This window comes from Aristolochia californica, unplaced genomic scaffold (assembly GCF_029961685.1).
Source record: "Aristolochia californica isolate CCGP_79_NKW_82.1479 unplaced genomic scaffold, dmAriCali1.0.hap1 SCAF_8, whole genome shotgun sequence".
NCBI lineage: Eukaryota > Viridiplantae > Streptophyta > Magnoliopsida > Piperales > Aristolochiaceae > Aristolochia > Aristolochia californica.
This window is the reverse complement of record NW_027182279.1, coordinates 36,266,796-36,283,199: the sequence shown is the minus strand read 5'-3', so window position 1 is coordinate 36,283,199 and position 16,404 is coordinate 36,266,796. Positions and strand designations below refer to the sequence as shown.

Here is a 16,404-nt window from a genome sequence, read left to right as displayed (position 1 = left end):
TTTGTATTCATTGGATGAGGTATGCCGATGGACTACAGTGAAAAATAAGAGATGAGGTCGATATATGACACCATTGATCGATTATGAATGGTTGTGGGTCAATTGGGGAGGCGAAAATTGGAAGGACAATGTTGAAGGGAAATGCATGAAATTAATAGATGTCGAAACTTAAAGAAAAAAATATCTATTAGTGTACATTTTCCTAATGTTACTAACATATCCATGAATGACTTAGATATATACACTCATAGACTACTTGACACAATTGAAAAACCCTAAAACGTATTTTTTGATAAGCAATTCGAATGTCATATTTATAGGGCGTCAAGTCTGCTTCAAACGGTCACCTTAGTGGTCCCGACGACTTAATCAAAATTCAAATTTTTTTGCCTTCTCCCGCCAGTTTTCCAGCATTATAACGGCCATCCTATACAAATTTCGGGATACCTTCGTCATCCTCAGTCCGAATGCCAGTCCGAATGCCCCCGTATTCTGCCACGTGTACCACCGCCATAGGTGAATCAGGTCATTAAGCATTAGGAAGGTGGTGGGTTGGGCGCCTCAGCGAGACGAACAGAATTTAATTATCCCATTACCCCTCTTAAAATTAATAATTCTATGTATGTCCTCTTGAGGGTGTGCTTACCGAGAGCGTGTACAAGCGCGCGTTGGAGAGCACGGGCGGCGATATCCACCAGTTGCTACGGGGGTAAATCAGGTATTTAGAAAATTCCTCAAATTTACGTGATTTGCCCCTGAGTGTTCGTTTTCCTCTAACCCTTCCTTGTACTTTCCTGTTTCGACTCTTTTTTGAAGAAAATCTGTCGCGCGTGGACCATCTCCTTGGCTGTTGCTGCCTGGCTTCTTGATAATTCGCACTCATAAAACCCTAGAGATTTCTCCATTTGCCGTAGGAAATTAGGGTTTTTGGTCTTCTAGGGTAGGTATTCCACTTCCAGATGCATCTCATTTGACAGATCCGGCGGACGTAGGTCGTCAATGGCGAACGGCACTTCGGAATCGGAGGAGTTTGTGCTTCGGTCGGGCGCCCGGTCCGGTCTGAAGCGCGAGTTCGCCTTTGCGCTCAAGTCCCATTCTCACTTCTCGGATTCGATCGGCCGGACGCGGTCGGGTAAGAAGCGGCTAAGAATATCGCCAAAACGGCCAAACCAAAGGGGCTCCCGAGTTGAAACCCCCATTTTCGTCGATGATGCCGACATAAACGATGTGGATCGTGCGGTCCTGATTGAAGTCGCCTCTAGCATCGAAGCGTGTGAGGGGAAGACGGAAGCGGATCTGGATGTCAGGCGCAACGTGCGTGATTTGGAAGTTGCCAGCCGTGAGAAGATGGACAAAGTAAGGGAGGTTGAGGCTGTGCTGGAGAATGTTGTGGAGACTGCAGACGGATTTGACATTGATAGAATGGAAGATGATTGTGCTGTCTTGATGTCTTCGTCGGAGAATTCGACTGAGGTTCTAATTTTAGAAAGCGGTGTTTGCAGAATTGAAGATGGTTCTGTAGCGCTGGTTTCTTCGCTTCAGAAGCCTGTCAAGATAGAAACAGTTGAAGAGGAGCCAGTGGAAGCAGCAATAGTTGAACATAATTCTCTGGAGGTAGGATTGACTGTGGAAGCTGAAAGTGTTTGTAAGACCAGTGACGAGACACAAACAGTTGGAAACAGCACTCTGGTGACGGCAATAGTTGAAGATCAGTTTAGTGACCGGACCGAGGAAGATTCTGTCGTTGAAGTGTCTTTTCTAAAGAATGCTGAAGATGCAGCAGCTCAGGCTTCTTTAACTATGTCAAATGTGGCTACTATTGGTGATAGGAGGGGTAAAAAGGAAGGAAATGCCGAAGCAGCTCAGACATCTTCAGATGATAAAGCTGCTGGGACTGACATAGTCATTAGCGGCTGTAATGATGCCAATCAAATGAGTGCTGTAGATCACAATCCACTGCTGCAGACTCCTCCTACACATACGGTATACCAGCGGAGATTTACTCGGTCAATGCTAAAAGACAAGGCCAAGCCGGTTGAGCCAGTGGCAAATAGCTTGGGTGAAGATTCTTCTCTTCTGGATTCCTCCAAGGGTGAGGTGGCGAGTGAAATTGGTGAATTGAAACTTATTGATGAGAGAAACCAGATAAACTCAGCAACTTCAAAGAAACTTGAACTAAAGATGTCCAAAAAGATTTTCTTGAACAAATTTCCATCTACTATAAAAGATTTGCTTGCTACAGGTTTGCTCGAGGGCTTGCCTGTCAAGTACCTTGATAAGGTGATATCTACTTTGAGGCTATTTTACTTTGTGTATGTAGCCTCTGTCCGAGCTTGTTTCTCATGTTTTTTTTTTCATGCTTATGTAGAATGGAGGGCTCCCTGGCACAATACAAGGTTGCGGGATCCTGTGTTCTTGTAGTGCATGCAATGGGATGAAAGTGAGCATTACTTTGACCATGTTTGCCAAACTTTTTCGCATACTTTTTGTTTGTTAATGTAAGGGTGACTCTCTGTTGTGCTGTGGGCTTGTAGGTAATTTCTCCATACCAATTTGAGAAGCATGCTGGTAGCTTAAAAAAACGTTCAGCGGAATATATTTATTTGGAAAATGGAAGAACCATTCGAGATATACTAAATGTATGTAGCAATGCACCATTGGACATGTTGGAGGCAACAATCCAAGGAGCAATCAGTTCCTCCTCTACTGAACGAATGAAAAAGTGTGAAAGTTGCAAAGGTAAGGATATACTTTTGGGAACTTGAATCTTCTGCTGCAATGAATTGTGTGGAATGTCCAACAAAGATATGAACTTCGTATAAAGCAGACTGTGGAAAGCATGGTAATGAGGTGGTAAAGGCAAAAATCTATGGACTGCTTCATGATGATAATCAATTTTTTAACTAACATGAGTTCCACTTTGCCTGTCTGCATGATCCCTATACAAGTGAAAACATCATTTGCTTTTGTATCATTTAGGGGTTTTTTGACGACCTTTTCTTATCATCTAATGACATGTTCTGATCTGTTTATTTGTGCCAATATAGAGTACATTAAGCTGTTGGAGGCTAGAACATCCATGCCAGTCTGCTGTAGATGCTTGGGATCAAAACGACCAGAAACAACCCCAATTCGTGTCAGTAGCACTTTTGGGTATGCTGTGTATCTCTTTCATAACTTTCTTCTTTTAGAGGTATGGATGTACGGTGATATCCACCCAAATCATGGTTACTTTGAACTGTGTTTATCCACGAAATCAATATGTGATATGGGATGCCATAAGAGAACTTTGATAAGAAGAAATTAAATGTTTTAGAAGTACCATGATGCTATGATTTTTAATAATACATAACATTTGTCAATTTGGGACTGAGCACATTGAACTATCCATGTGGCCGAGAGCCCTCACAGCTATTTGTTTAGATTTAGTATTTTTTGACTTTTATTGGTGTGTGATATATTTAGTCTATAACAGATGTAACATCAAGTTTCTTCTTATGCTTATTGTTGTATGTACATTCATTTCTCTCTAGTCATTGCTTACATATCTCTTCCTATCTTGTGTGTGGACTATTACAGGTTATCAAAACCAGTCCTGATACCCAAAACTCCTGTCAATACCTCAAAGCATACTCCTCTACCAAAAAAAGCTGCTCAAGGGAGGGTTACAAAGAAGTTGGTATTTTTATTCTTCGGTTGAATGTAGTTGTTGCTCTTCACCAGAATTTTTCTGATTATAGTTTCAGAAGACTTGTTTATTCTCCAGTTTCTATTGACGTAGGGACTTGGGACTGCATAAGTTGGTCTTCTCTAAAGATGGGCTTCCTGATGGAACTGAAGTAGCTTATTATGCGCGTGGACAGGTTGTCTGTTACTTTAAATTATCATTAATTTATAACATTAATAGTTTGAGTAATTTTTTTGGTTGTTAAACAGAGAATACTTGAAGGTTATAAAACAGGGAATGGAATATTCTGTCACTGCTGCAATAGTGAGGTACATTTATAAGGTTTTCAGTGCTTGCTATTCATATCAATCTTCTATTGGATTTTGAATATCACTACGTCTGATATGCAGGTCAGTGCATCACTGTTTGAAGCTCATGCAGGATGGGCTTCTCGGCGCAAACCGTGAGTCTATAAATTATAATTTTTGTTGAAGTTGTAAAGATTGATTTTTTTTTTTAAGGCTTGTAAAAATTGTAAAAACAAGGTTGTAAAAATTGAGTTTTCCATCAGAGCGGTTGCATATGCAGTTCTGATTCAAACCCAGTTTAACATGGTTCTCCAGGATGTTGAATGGGTTGGATGTTATAAATTTTGAATGCCATTAATGTTTTTTTCAAATATATTTGTTAAGTGGAGGAATTAAGTAGGAAATTCAAATATGCCAAACATAGAGAAAAGTACCAAATTGCATGTAGATATTACATATCAGGGATATATATTTTTTTAATTATGTGAAAGGTGGTTATTATACCATTAAAAATGAAGTGTTCTTATACTAGGTCCATCCTCTCTTTTAAAGTTCCAGGTATTGAGGGAGGGACCTAACTGGTTAGGCCATGGGTTCCTGTTGAACCTAGTTCTGTATAACTAATATTCCACTTTTTCTAGGATTATTAGTTTGTTTCTTGCTGATAAATATTTATATTGGTCCTATTTGACTTACTTTTTTGTTTTAATGCCTCTTTTACTTTTTTTTTATCCAACAGATATTTGAACATTTATACCTCTAATGGTGTATCATTGCATGAATTATCATTGTCACTTTCCAAAGGTCGAAAGCATTCTACTGTCGACAATGATGATCTTTGCTCTATCTGCTTTGATGGGGGAAATCTTCTGCTTTGTGATTTATGTCCCAGGGCTTTTCATCCAGGTGAGTGTTTTGAAGCTCATTGCTACTCGTTTTAGTTTTGCATTAATTGCATGTATACCCCTGAAATATGGCACAATTGTCTCACATCCCTGAATTTTGAACTATTGCCTGCATACACCTAAAATATCTCTAAAATTACTTTCATGCACACCTCCAATTAAATTCAGTCTGTTGTCTCTTTAACTTTCTTGATGGCAATCAGTTAACTTTAGCATAAAAAAAGACAAAATTGCCCTTATAAGGATACTCTTTTAGATATGCGCATTTGAGTGGTTAATGTAGTTTGCATAAATCTGAGACCTACATAAATGAACCTATACGTGGATCTAATATATATTTTTTTGGAGCCAATATTAAGATGGTGTATCGGCCCATATTGAACCACTCATGTGCACACAAGAAAACCTGCTATAATCATGCTTCTATACTGGTTTAACATGTATGTTGTCCCCCAAAATACTGCATATTTATGTGCAGACTTCTAGGTTTTCCTTCATTACATGCATTTTTTTTTTGATAAAGATGTATCGCATTAAAAGGCGAAAATTTACAAAGGAAGAGAGAGCAGATCCCTAACAACAAGATGTTGAAGGGAAGCTCCTTGCTTGACAAGCACATCTGCTACCGAATTTGCAGATCTCAGAATGCGAAACCAAATACAAGAAAATAATGAGGTAATCTCTAAAATCTCCTGGAAGATTTCCCATTGCCTCTATGGCGGAAAAGAAGTGCCCCGACACCAACCAGTGATTACCTTAGAGTCCCCTTTAATGTGAATTGGGCCACTATATTTATTTTTTAACACCCGGAGCCCATTGAAAATACCATATAGCTCTGCAGACGTTGAATCAGAGATACCTAATGGACCCGCATGAGAAATACACTGATTTCCAGATGGATTCGAAATCACACCTCCGAAACCTGCGATCACCGGATTGCCAAAAGAAGAACCATCAAAATTCAATTTTAAGTACCCAACCTCTGGGGGCGCCCACTCCTTCATAACTTGAACGTTGTTCCCCAAATGCATCCTTGCCAGGTTGCTCCAGTTTTCCCGAATGGAGGTGCCCTTGAAAGAGCAAAAAGGCTTCTTCGTCAGGAGCCAGGTGGAAATTTGACCCGCCACTTTTTCCGCTACCTTTGCCTCAGATTCAAATTTAGCCTCAAACCGCATCATATTACGTTGGTTCCAAAGCCCCCATGGCACAAAACTGGCACATGCTGAGAGCATCATTTTACCGAGCCCAGGAAGGGGATAGCCAGAGATTGACTTGCTGAAACATATCAAATCGGCAGATATACATATTTGTAAACCCAACTTGCACAAGACAGAGGTTTACACCTTCTAAGAGAACTGGCACAATAGTAGGGTATGGCTGGTGGATTCTGCTTCAATGGTGCAAAAAGGACATAGTTGGTCTATAGTAGGGTGACCCCTTCTTCGAAGCACATCTGCCGTAAGGATCTTATTTTGGCAAGCACTCCACATGAAGAATTTTACCTTTGGAGGGGCACAAAGACGCCAAACAAAGTAGATATCATGCTCGTGTTGCGTTGAGTCCCAACCATTATTGTGTAGGTATGCAGATGAAACTGAGAATTTACCACTTTTATCAGGCCACCAAATTAGCTTGTCTGCATTAGAAGGCCTCATTCTGACATGTTTCAAAGAATCCAGTAAACAACTTGTTTCCATAGCCTCAGTATCAGAAAGACCCCTTCGGGGGTGGAGGCTCAAACCACCCCCCTCGAAAGCATCTGCCACTGTTATCTCCCTTTGAGTGGAAAGAAGGAAGAAACTTCTAAAAGAGTTTCTCAAAGGTTCCTGCCCTGTCCACCAATCGTCCCAGAATTTAAGAGACCTACCGCTGCCCACAAAGAATCTACGAGCTGGGGAGAAATCCTGAAGAAGCAAATAAAGAGATCTCCATATTGAGGATAACCCTCTCTGATTTCCCCAGACATCCACCATGAAGAATTCCAGCCCAACTTGGTACGAACTATATCCTTCCAAAGGTTTGAGGAATTTGTGTCGAACTTCCATATCCACTTAAGGAGCAAAGCTTTGTTCATTTCTTTTGATTTCCGAATCCCTAGTCCACCTAATCTCTTAGGTAAACATACTTTGTCCTATCTAACCAGGTGATATTTAAAGGAATCACTCGAACTTCTCAAAAGGAATCTTCTTTTCAATTTATCCGTGGTTTTGCAAACCAAAGATGGGCAAGGCATAAAAGACAGCGCATAGTTTGGGATGCCAGCAATACATGACTTGAGGAGGATCAATTACATGCATTCCCTAAGACATCATGGAATTTACATTATGCCTTTGTCTGTAACTTCCATCTATTTCTGTCTGTGAACTTTATGCAATGAAAAATTTCAAAAGTACTCAAGAAATGCTATTATGTCTTTTCTTTGTGTGGACAATGAGCTTACTAATTTGATATAACATCTTGTCATCTCATGTTCAACCAATTTAACTGGCTCAAAGTTAAAATTTTGAATTCAGAAGTTCAATGTGGACCTGCTATAATATCCAAAATTATTGGGCCTAAAATCACTTTTCTATGTGGACTCTTGGATTCATATTATAAAAGAGGTGTACATCACTATGCAGGAGAGTCTTTTGGGTTTTTACACATTGTAGTAGATATAAAGACGATGGAACCATCTTCAGGAAAATAAATTAAGATGACTGAAATAAATGGAGGCCATTTTTCATGATTGGCTAATAAATGTTATTTTGATGATATTCTAAGGGTATGCACATAATTCTAAAACTCCAATATGCATGCATGTGACTAGTAACTTAAGGGTTATGTACATGATAAGCCTTTTCATTACTTTTAGTGCTACATTTGTTGTACTCTAGTGCTCTTGGAGGTTTTATTTGCATGTGTATTAATGAGTGCAAGAATTTAAAGCAAGTAGCTGTAGTCTTGGATGACTCTAGCAAAAATTGAACAAAAAGATCAAACTGTAGCCAATGCTAGTTAGTTCAAGGCCATTGAAGAGTTGCATTGGACTTCAACCATGCAGCTCTCCTTTGATAATAAAAGATAAGAATCTGCTTCTTTTAGAGAGAAAAAAAAAGATAAGAATCGGTCAAATGTCACTTGCACCTGTATTGTTACAATCTAAGCTCTAACTTCATAAATCCTCTTTTCTAAAAAGAAAATTTAGTAAATCCTTGGTGCACACTTCTCTCTTGTATTTGGCCTCATATTCCAAGATTTGCAAATTTGGCGGCTCATATGCTAACCAAGCAGGGAGCATCCCTGCAATCTCTTGTTGTTAGGGATCTGCTCCCTTTTCTTATGTAAATTTTCTCTTTTTAATATAAATACATCTTTATAAAATAAAAATAAAAATCCTTGGTGCACACCATGCCAGGCATAAAATACTGCCACTCAAGTATAATGCATTATAGTATGAATTCACTGTCACCATTTTTTTCAGTGAACTAACCGACTCACCGTCATTTTTAAGGCCCACCATTGACTCTTGTGTTTGAGTCCCACTACTTCCACTAACATTCTAATTGGCTTTAGTGTATCAATTCAAAATTAACTGAAGTTTAAGTGTTTGATTTTACAAGCTTTATACTCTTTTCATATATTACATTCATCGAGTTATTGCCTTGACTGGTTGTAGGACATTTCTAAATATAAAAGTACATTATTACCATTCAAGGTGTTAAACTAAGCAATAGAGTAGTGAACCACCTAGTGGATGGCTTTGTCCTTTTGTGAACAGAATTTTTATCTAGAGCTCTGCTGAATATGAGAGGAAAGGGAAAGCTCTTTTCTGTATGTATTATAATCATTTGCATTGAACTTTTCTTGTGATGTGTTTCTGCATTTGCTGGTTTACTTGTATTTTAATTTCCATTACCTTCTTTTGCCATGGTAGATTGTGTGGGTCTGTCATCTATACCCCGTGGTAAATGGTACTGCAGATATTGCTACAACATGCTCCAAAGGGAAAAGTTTGTTGAAAACAATGTCAATGCCATAGCCGCTGGCAGGATTTCTGGAGTTGACCCCATTGAACAGATATCTAAGCGTTCAATTCGTATTGTTAAAGTCAATACTCAGGAGGCTGATGTTAGCTGCTGTGTATTATGCAGGTTTGTCTCTTTGAGTGCTTAAAAGTCTTACTTTTAAAGGTCCTTGAGTTTGTGGATTCTTTTCCATTTTGCCTCTAAATTTAAGGTGTCATCTAGTGTGCTCCCAAGTCAGTTGCTTCAGGTTGACAACAGAAAAAAGTGTTGTTCTCACATTAGTACATGAACGTATTTCCACTATATGTAAAATGAAGGTGCGTTCACGTAGCTTTTTCCAACATTTAGGGCAAAGGGTCTTATGATGGTGATAATTGGTGTAATTTGTGATGGAATGCTTTGTGTTGAACAGCTTTAGTGAGGATCTTGTTGCAACCAATGCCAACATTGTGGTATTTAACTTTTCAGCCTTATGTTGATGGCCGATGCATCCTTCATTACTTTCATGCTTTCTGCCATCTTGATTTAATATGCAGCTTTTGCTCACTTATATGATGTTACTTACCTCTTTTTGATACATATTCTGTTCAGACGCCATGATTTCAGCAAATCAGGTTTTGGCCCTCGCACTGTTCTTCTTTGTGACCAAGTATGTTTTCTCTTTTGCCTGGTTAGCTTTTTGTGGGCATTCCATAACTTACGTATATTGCTGCAAACTACATGTTCTAAGTTCTCTTTGAATTTATTTGTTGTAGTGTGAGAAGGAATATCATGTAGGCTGCCTAAGGGAGCATAAAATGGGAGACCTAAAGGTATCCCTGCTTTTATTCTATCTTTTATTTTTTTATTTTATGGGGCATTATCTTCCAGTTAAAATCTCTTTCTATGACAATTTATTTTGCAATCAGTAGCACCTGTATATGAGTTTGGTTTGATTTGGTCAATGGTTCATTTAGTTAGGTAGTTAGAATCAGATGCTTTTGTGTTCTCCAGTTTGGCCAGGACTTACAGAATCTTAGGCACCTATGTAGATGCCCTGTGCCTAGGCTTCTGGTGTGTTCCTAACATTGAGACATGTGATGTTGTCCTGCTGGTTTTCTAAAAATTTTTGGACCAGGTTAGAATAACATGTTGTCCACTCTGAAACTGAAGTGCAAGATTTCTGACCCTGTACAACCATCAGCTTTAGACAACTTGAGATATTATATCTTTTATCGTTTTCTGGATTCTAAGTTGTCAATATCATTTGATTTTCAGGAACTGCCGAAGGGGAAGTGGTTCTGCTGTGGTGATTGCTGTCAGATTCATACTGCCTTGGAGGAACTAATTCTTAGTGGAGCTGAAAAACTCCCAATTCCATTTTTGGATGTTATCAAGGCGAAGCTTGCGAACAGTTCAAGTAACAATGCTGACTGTGATGTAAGGTGGAGGCTTCTTAGAGGAAAACTTGCTTCCCCTGAGACTAGATCATTACTCTCTAAAGCTGTTGGTATATTTCATGTGAGTATTCTTTCTATTATTGATTTGAAATGCTGTAAAAATTTCTTGAAAAGGAGCTTAGAGCTCATTGGAAGTATGGGTATAAAACATATGACTATGTAAAACTAGGGACCAAAGATCAATTATATGGAGATGCTGGTACTCATATTTGATCGGATGAAATTTCTCCATAGCCAATCTGCCCGTCTGTGCCCTTCTCCCTACCATTATGGCACAAGGAATGAGATCTTCTTACATTATCATGATTTAAGAGTTATACCTTGATTTCAATTACTTTAGGTTGAATTGCCAATTTTCTTTGTTATAGTACCCTTTTCTGTGTTCAGTTGAATAATTATTTGTTACATTGAACATCTTTTCCTAACAAAATCATGTATCCAGTACTTGAGAAAGAATTGTGAGAACAGCTTGAATTCCAAAATTTTATGAAATATTTAAAAGATATATTGGTCTCTGAATTTATTCATACAAGCAAAATTTAACATGTTGATACAAATGCATGCACCTGAGTACAATAAACACTGACTGGCAGAACGCATTATCTTCTCCCAGTACCTTATTATTGTTACACCTCTAAAAAGTTCTATTCTTCTTACCTTCAAGATGGCTAATTTTCTAAGCAATTGTGCTGAATAATTCTCTTAGTCGCCTTTCCAGTTGTTAATCTGTACGTGACATTTAGAATTGTGCTGTAGTTAGTGTACTTTGCATGTAGTATATGTGTTTATTTATGATGTTAGAGTGGATTGACCCATCTAGTCAAACTGCAAAATATGTAGGAAAATGGACCTGTGACCAAGGTCCATAAATCTTTGTCTAATCCGATTCAAATCAGTTCCCTCTTAGATTCACTTGGATCTTTGAAGTGTGAAGTGTTTGAACCTTTTAATTTTCAGTTTCCTGCTTATGGAAATTCAATGACTTAGTGCAGTATTGTGATGTTAACATAGAAACAGAGATATTTTGCACATCTTTTTCTTTATTGCTTTTTAGCTCTGAAATGAACTTTGTTGCTTTCTGTTTTTCAGGATCGATTTGACCCTATACTGGACTCTACTACTGGCAGAGACCTAATTCCTTCCATGGTTTATGGGTGAGCTGATATAGTCATAGGTAGTGCTGTACTTATGTCTCCACTGATGTTGTTGTTTTCAACTGAAGCAATATTAACTAATGTACAGGAGGAATATGAGAGACCAGGAATTTGGAGGGATGTACTGTGCAGTATTAACAATAAAGTGAGAATCAAACTTGGTGCCTTTTTCAGTTAATTTTTTTGCTTGGTTTATGTAATCAGAGTTGTTCTTTTGCTACTGCTTGTGCAGCTCATCTATTGTATCTGCTGGAATTCTTCGAATCTTTGGTCAGGGTGTAGCAGAGATTCCGTTAGTTGCCACAAGCATTGAAAACCAGGGTCAGGTAATGCTAATTATTAAGCTAGCAATTATTTTTGTTTCTCATATCCCAGAATCTGTAAGTAAGCAGTAGATATTAAGATTGTATAGGTCCGGATGAAAGAGAAAAGCATTTTTTAAAACTCAAGAGCACGGAAAATTAAGAAAATTAGAGAAAATGGGGAAGTTTGTACAATAATATTTTTTTTGGAAGATGATAAGTACTTATCCATTATGCTTTTAATGTATTTTTTATTCTCAAATCCACTGAACGTTCTGTTAATTAGACTGTCATGAATGATAGATCTGTCTTGTCTGGGGCCTGCTTACCCGAGTTGATCTTCTTAAGTTGATAGTCTTGTTCCATTTACTAACTAATATTAAAATTCTTTTGTGGGATGTTGGTGACTAAGAAATTAATAATTTGACTCTTTGTGATAAGTATTCATCCACTTCCTGCTTTTAATTTTAATTTTTTTAAGGTCACTCTCATTTATTAGGGTATTTTAGAAGGGTAATCAGACTCTTTGTTGAGAGTCTGTGTCTGAAGATGTTGACTTGGATAAACACTTATTTTAATTTTTTTTAGAAGGGATGTTGACTCTTTGTGATAAGTATCCATCCACTAGCATATTGTCAAGCGTGTAACTCTTTTTCTTTTTTTAAAGTGCAGTGAAGAGCAGAAACATAGAGGTGTTATTCAAATTTGTAAACTTGCGAAACCGTTTTGCCCCTACTGCTTGGTTAGGGAAAAGCAGAAAAAAGAAAATCATTTTTTTTGAATTGTGAAAAAAGAGCTAGAGAATAACAGCATTGCCATAATGTCATGCAAAAATACCGTGGTATTATTCTTCTGTTTTAGTGCTATACTATTCAAAATAAAAAAGCACTTGTATAATTTTTTCCAATAAACAGAAAAATACTTATACTGCTTTTTTTATTTTGATTAAGATGATTTTAAAAAATAAAAATAGTACATGTATATTACAACTTACTTAACAAGCAAATAAACCATCCCAATCATGGTTTAGGTTGTTTAAATAACTATGGAATAAGTACTCGTTTTTAAAAAGAATTAATATGATTAATATGCGTAGATAACAGAATTGATGGATGTCAATAGGTGAAAGCTATAACGATTTAGGTGATTTAAAGGTTATCCACATCAACTGTTGATGGATTATATTTATCACAAGTGTTGATGGATTATATTTATTGCTTTCTATTTCCTACTCCATGTTATTAGTGTTTATTGTCCAGTGCTGATAGCCTTTGCAACTACTGTAGGGGTGCTTCCAATCTCTGTTTGCATGCGTTGAGAGATTGCTGGGAATTCTGAACGTGAAAAATCTTGTTCTTCCAGCTGCTGAGGAAGCCGAGTCCATCTGGACAAATAAGTTTGGGTTTGAAAAGATAAATGCAGAACGGGTTTGTATTCTCAGGTTTCATCACTTTTTGAGTATAATGAGGTAAGGCATCCTCACCCTTTTTTTTTTTTGCAGCTCTGTGTGTATACGAGGGACTCCCGTTTGATGACCTTCCAGGGCACATCGATGCTACACAAAGCAGTTCCCGAGTATAAGGTGACTTAATTCAGATGAGGGCTTTGGTGACACAAGCTTTTGGTGCGATTCAAAGCCATTTTGTTGCAATGCCTTTCACATGGAGGCTGGTTTTTTTGTACAGAAAAAAGAAAAAAAGAAAGAAAGTAATCCCTTGATGTTGTACAGAAAAAAGCTTCGCTATTCCCAGGCATTTTCTTGGGTTGTAGTGCAGATACAGGAGGAATAGGAAACAGGCAATAGATAATCCTGGGCAAATAGTTAGCAAAGCAGTTGTGATTTATTTTTCTCTGATAGGATGAAGCAAACAGAGTGCTGCAAATTTTGTTCAGCAGCATTCCGTTTTTTTTTTTTTTTTTTTTTTTGTAGTTTAAACCTCTTGTACTCAGCTCAGTTGTCCATCAAAGGGTCAATTATGTATTCGAGCGATTTACTGTTTGGATGATTTCTATTTGTTAGAAAGACCTTAGCTTTAGAGTGTCCGGGATTGCTGATGGTATCTTTATCCCTTGTTGGGGGTAGTCAAGCTTGGGTGTAGAAGCCCGTGCAAACACAGCTAAAGAACAAAAAATGATTATCCATTAACAAATGGGTTGGATTTTGGGAACCAAACCCAATGCATTTTGGTAGTTAAAGCCATTAAAAATACAATTGGAAAGAGATTGTAAGGAACCCAAAAAGTGCAAAGAAATTTGAAAGATGTTCATTTCAAATTCGGTTTGCATGTAGACTTTTATTTGACACAAAGATATGAGTTTTCGTTTTTAATGAACGGAGTCGTGTCTTGTTTTTAGTGAAATAATTTTTTAATAAAAAGAGAACTTATTGTACCATGCTCTTGAGGGTTGTTTTGATCTATACAAAACCTTTTTGAGTTTATAAAACATGTTTGGTAATGTTGAGATACTTAAAACTTTTTCTTTTATGACTCTATTTGAACATCCATTCAATAGAATTTAAAATTTTAAAAACCATGAAATTAAAAATAAGATCTTTATGGGGCAAATGTCTCATCATAATATATGCCCTCAAAGGAACATTCAATAGCCTTGAGTTGCTAATCAATGATTTTTTTTTTACTGAAAATAAAATTGAAGATGAAAGGAACAAAAAACAAAAACAACTTTACATGGTTCAATTGTAGAAGCTTAATCCATGAAAGAAATAAGAGTGAGATTTTTTATTGAATTAGAATGAATATTTGATTTCTTAATTAAGGATTCGAATTTTCTTAAGTCAAGAAATAAAAAATCAATCAAGATCTTGATTTTAGATTGATTTGTCATTAATTTTTCTAAATTATTACATAATTTAATTTCTATATGAACATTCTCCCTCAACTTGTATTGGGGGTAAGAGGAAATACTACTCCAGGTGTTGTAGAATAACCTTCTTTGTGTTTAGTGTCGTTGATGGTGCGATTAAGTGTCATATGAGATGGAGAAAATCTTGATGAAATGGTATGACTATGGAGAGGACCATTTGACTAGCACGTCCTATATCCATCTTGTAAAACAAAAATTTATACAAGCAAATAAGTGATGGAAAAAATGAGATGAAATAATGGTAGATAGTATATGAAAAATATATTAACATGATATTGAAAATGGTTTAGGACATGAGACTGTCTCCGTCACACTTCTATTCCTAATACCAAAAATAAAAAAGAATCTCCCTATTGATTCAATAAATTAATACTTTTCTATTCTTCCCTATTTTAAAAAATAAATAAATACAAGATTTTTAGAAAAGAAAAGGTGAAAATTTCATAAAAAATGAGGAAAATATGACTATTTTTTGTTTGAACAAAAAAATTGTCTAATTTGTAAAAAAATGAGAAAACCAAACCAAAAATAGTAAATGTTTAGTGGAACGGGTCAGATCCTATATTCGGATCGCTTGTTGGATTTGTGTGTCAAATCGGGATCCGATAAGCATAATACGATGCAGATACTAAAGGGGGATGCGGTGTGTTAAGCGAATTCTCCATTGGTTTCCCAACATGGATCTAGAACTACATATCAAATCCTCAAGTCAGAACCTAATTTGCTCGTCGGATAGACATGCAATTAAGTGTTACGAACCTGATACAATTGTATTGGGTTTGCATGCAGTTTCAGTGTCGGAGTCAGTTTCTAAAACAAAATGCACGAATTAATGTGCTTATTAGGGCAAGCCATGCTAGCTTGTCGTCTTCCTCTTGATGAAAAACAAACCAGAAATTTCAAATTTCAATTGCACCATCATTTGTAATGGATTTTGACGAAATACAAGGGATAATAGTTAGATTTGAGTTCTCTTTCAAATTAATGTTTAATTTTAATATAAAATCACAATATTGCAATAAAAAAGTAGTTCAAAACATGGTAAAAACGCAAAACTCTAAACCATTTCTCACTAGACTTCGATGAAATAAGAGGTAAAATGCTCATTGTAAAGTGATCTATCTAATGCACAATTATGCAAAAATTAATTATGTTGAATTTAGGATCCCATGAATAATACATTGAGCAAGGGGAGAGAGAAAGGAAAAAAAGGAAAAAGAGAAGAGCTCTCGGGTAGAGAGAGAAGAGAAGGAAAATAAAAAAGAGTAGAGAAAGAATACTTCACATGAGAGAGAAGAAAAAAAATAAGAAACTTGCTTGATGAATTCCTAGTTACAATCACCTCTATTTATAGTTGAGGAGGTGATAGAGTCCAAATACAAGTAATTTTAGGACTCTTAATTATATTCCAACTAGAACTCTCCAAGATAAGCCTGTCACGATAAGATTACATTATCTATTTATGAGGCTAATTTAACTCAAATACAAACACTTTATTTAAGGACGTGAATCAAGCTAGAGAGCCAACTCTTGGTCTTATCTTGTGGGTCCCACATGATCTTCCAGCTCATGTAGATAGAGATACTAGCTCATGGTGTCTTTTTGGGTCCCACTTGATCTTCAAATCTTTTATTTAATTCTAGCACATGTTCCTTATCTCTTAGCTAGAGCCACTTTGTATGAGGACTCTTGTTGACACCTCTCGAGCTCATGGTGGGTTCCACCAGCTTGTGGGG

General features: G+C 36.9%; 1 protein-coding gene across 1 annotated transcript; it reads left to right on the top strand.

Moving 5' to 3' along the window:
* Positions 1-821: 821 nt before the first annotated feature.
* On the top strand, positions 822-14,034 carry LOC137938874 (uncharacterized). The gene is made up of 18 exons (XM_068783963.1): positions 822-2,280; positions 2,369-2,440; positions 2,535-2,739; positions 3,048-3,153; positions 3,580-3,675; positions 3,782-3,863; positions 3,937-3,996; positions 4,078-4,130; positions 4,715-4,881; positions 8,797-9,013; positions 9,479-9,536; positions 9,643-9,699; positions 10,145-10,387; positions 11,416-11,480; positions 11,569-11,625; positions 11,713-11,806; positions 13,069-13,209; positions 13,284-14,034. Exons 1-18 carry the CDS (start codon positions 1,000-1,002, stop codon positions 13,371-13,373), a joined length of 3,144 nt encoding a protein of 1,047 aa, XP_068640064.1. The 5' UTR covers positions 822-999; the 3' UTR covers positions 13,374-14,034.
* Positions 14,035-16,404: the final 2,370 nt, after the last annotated feature.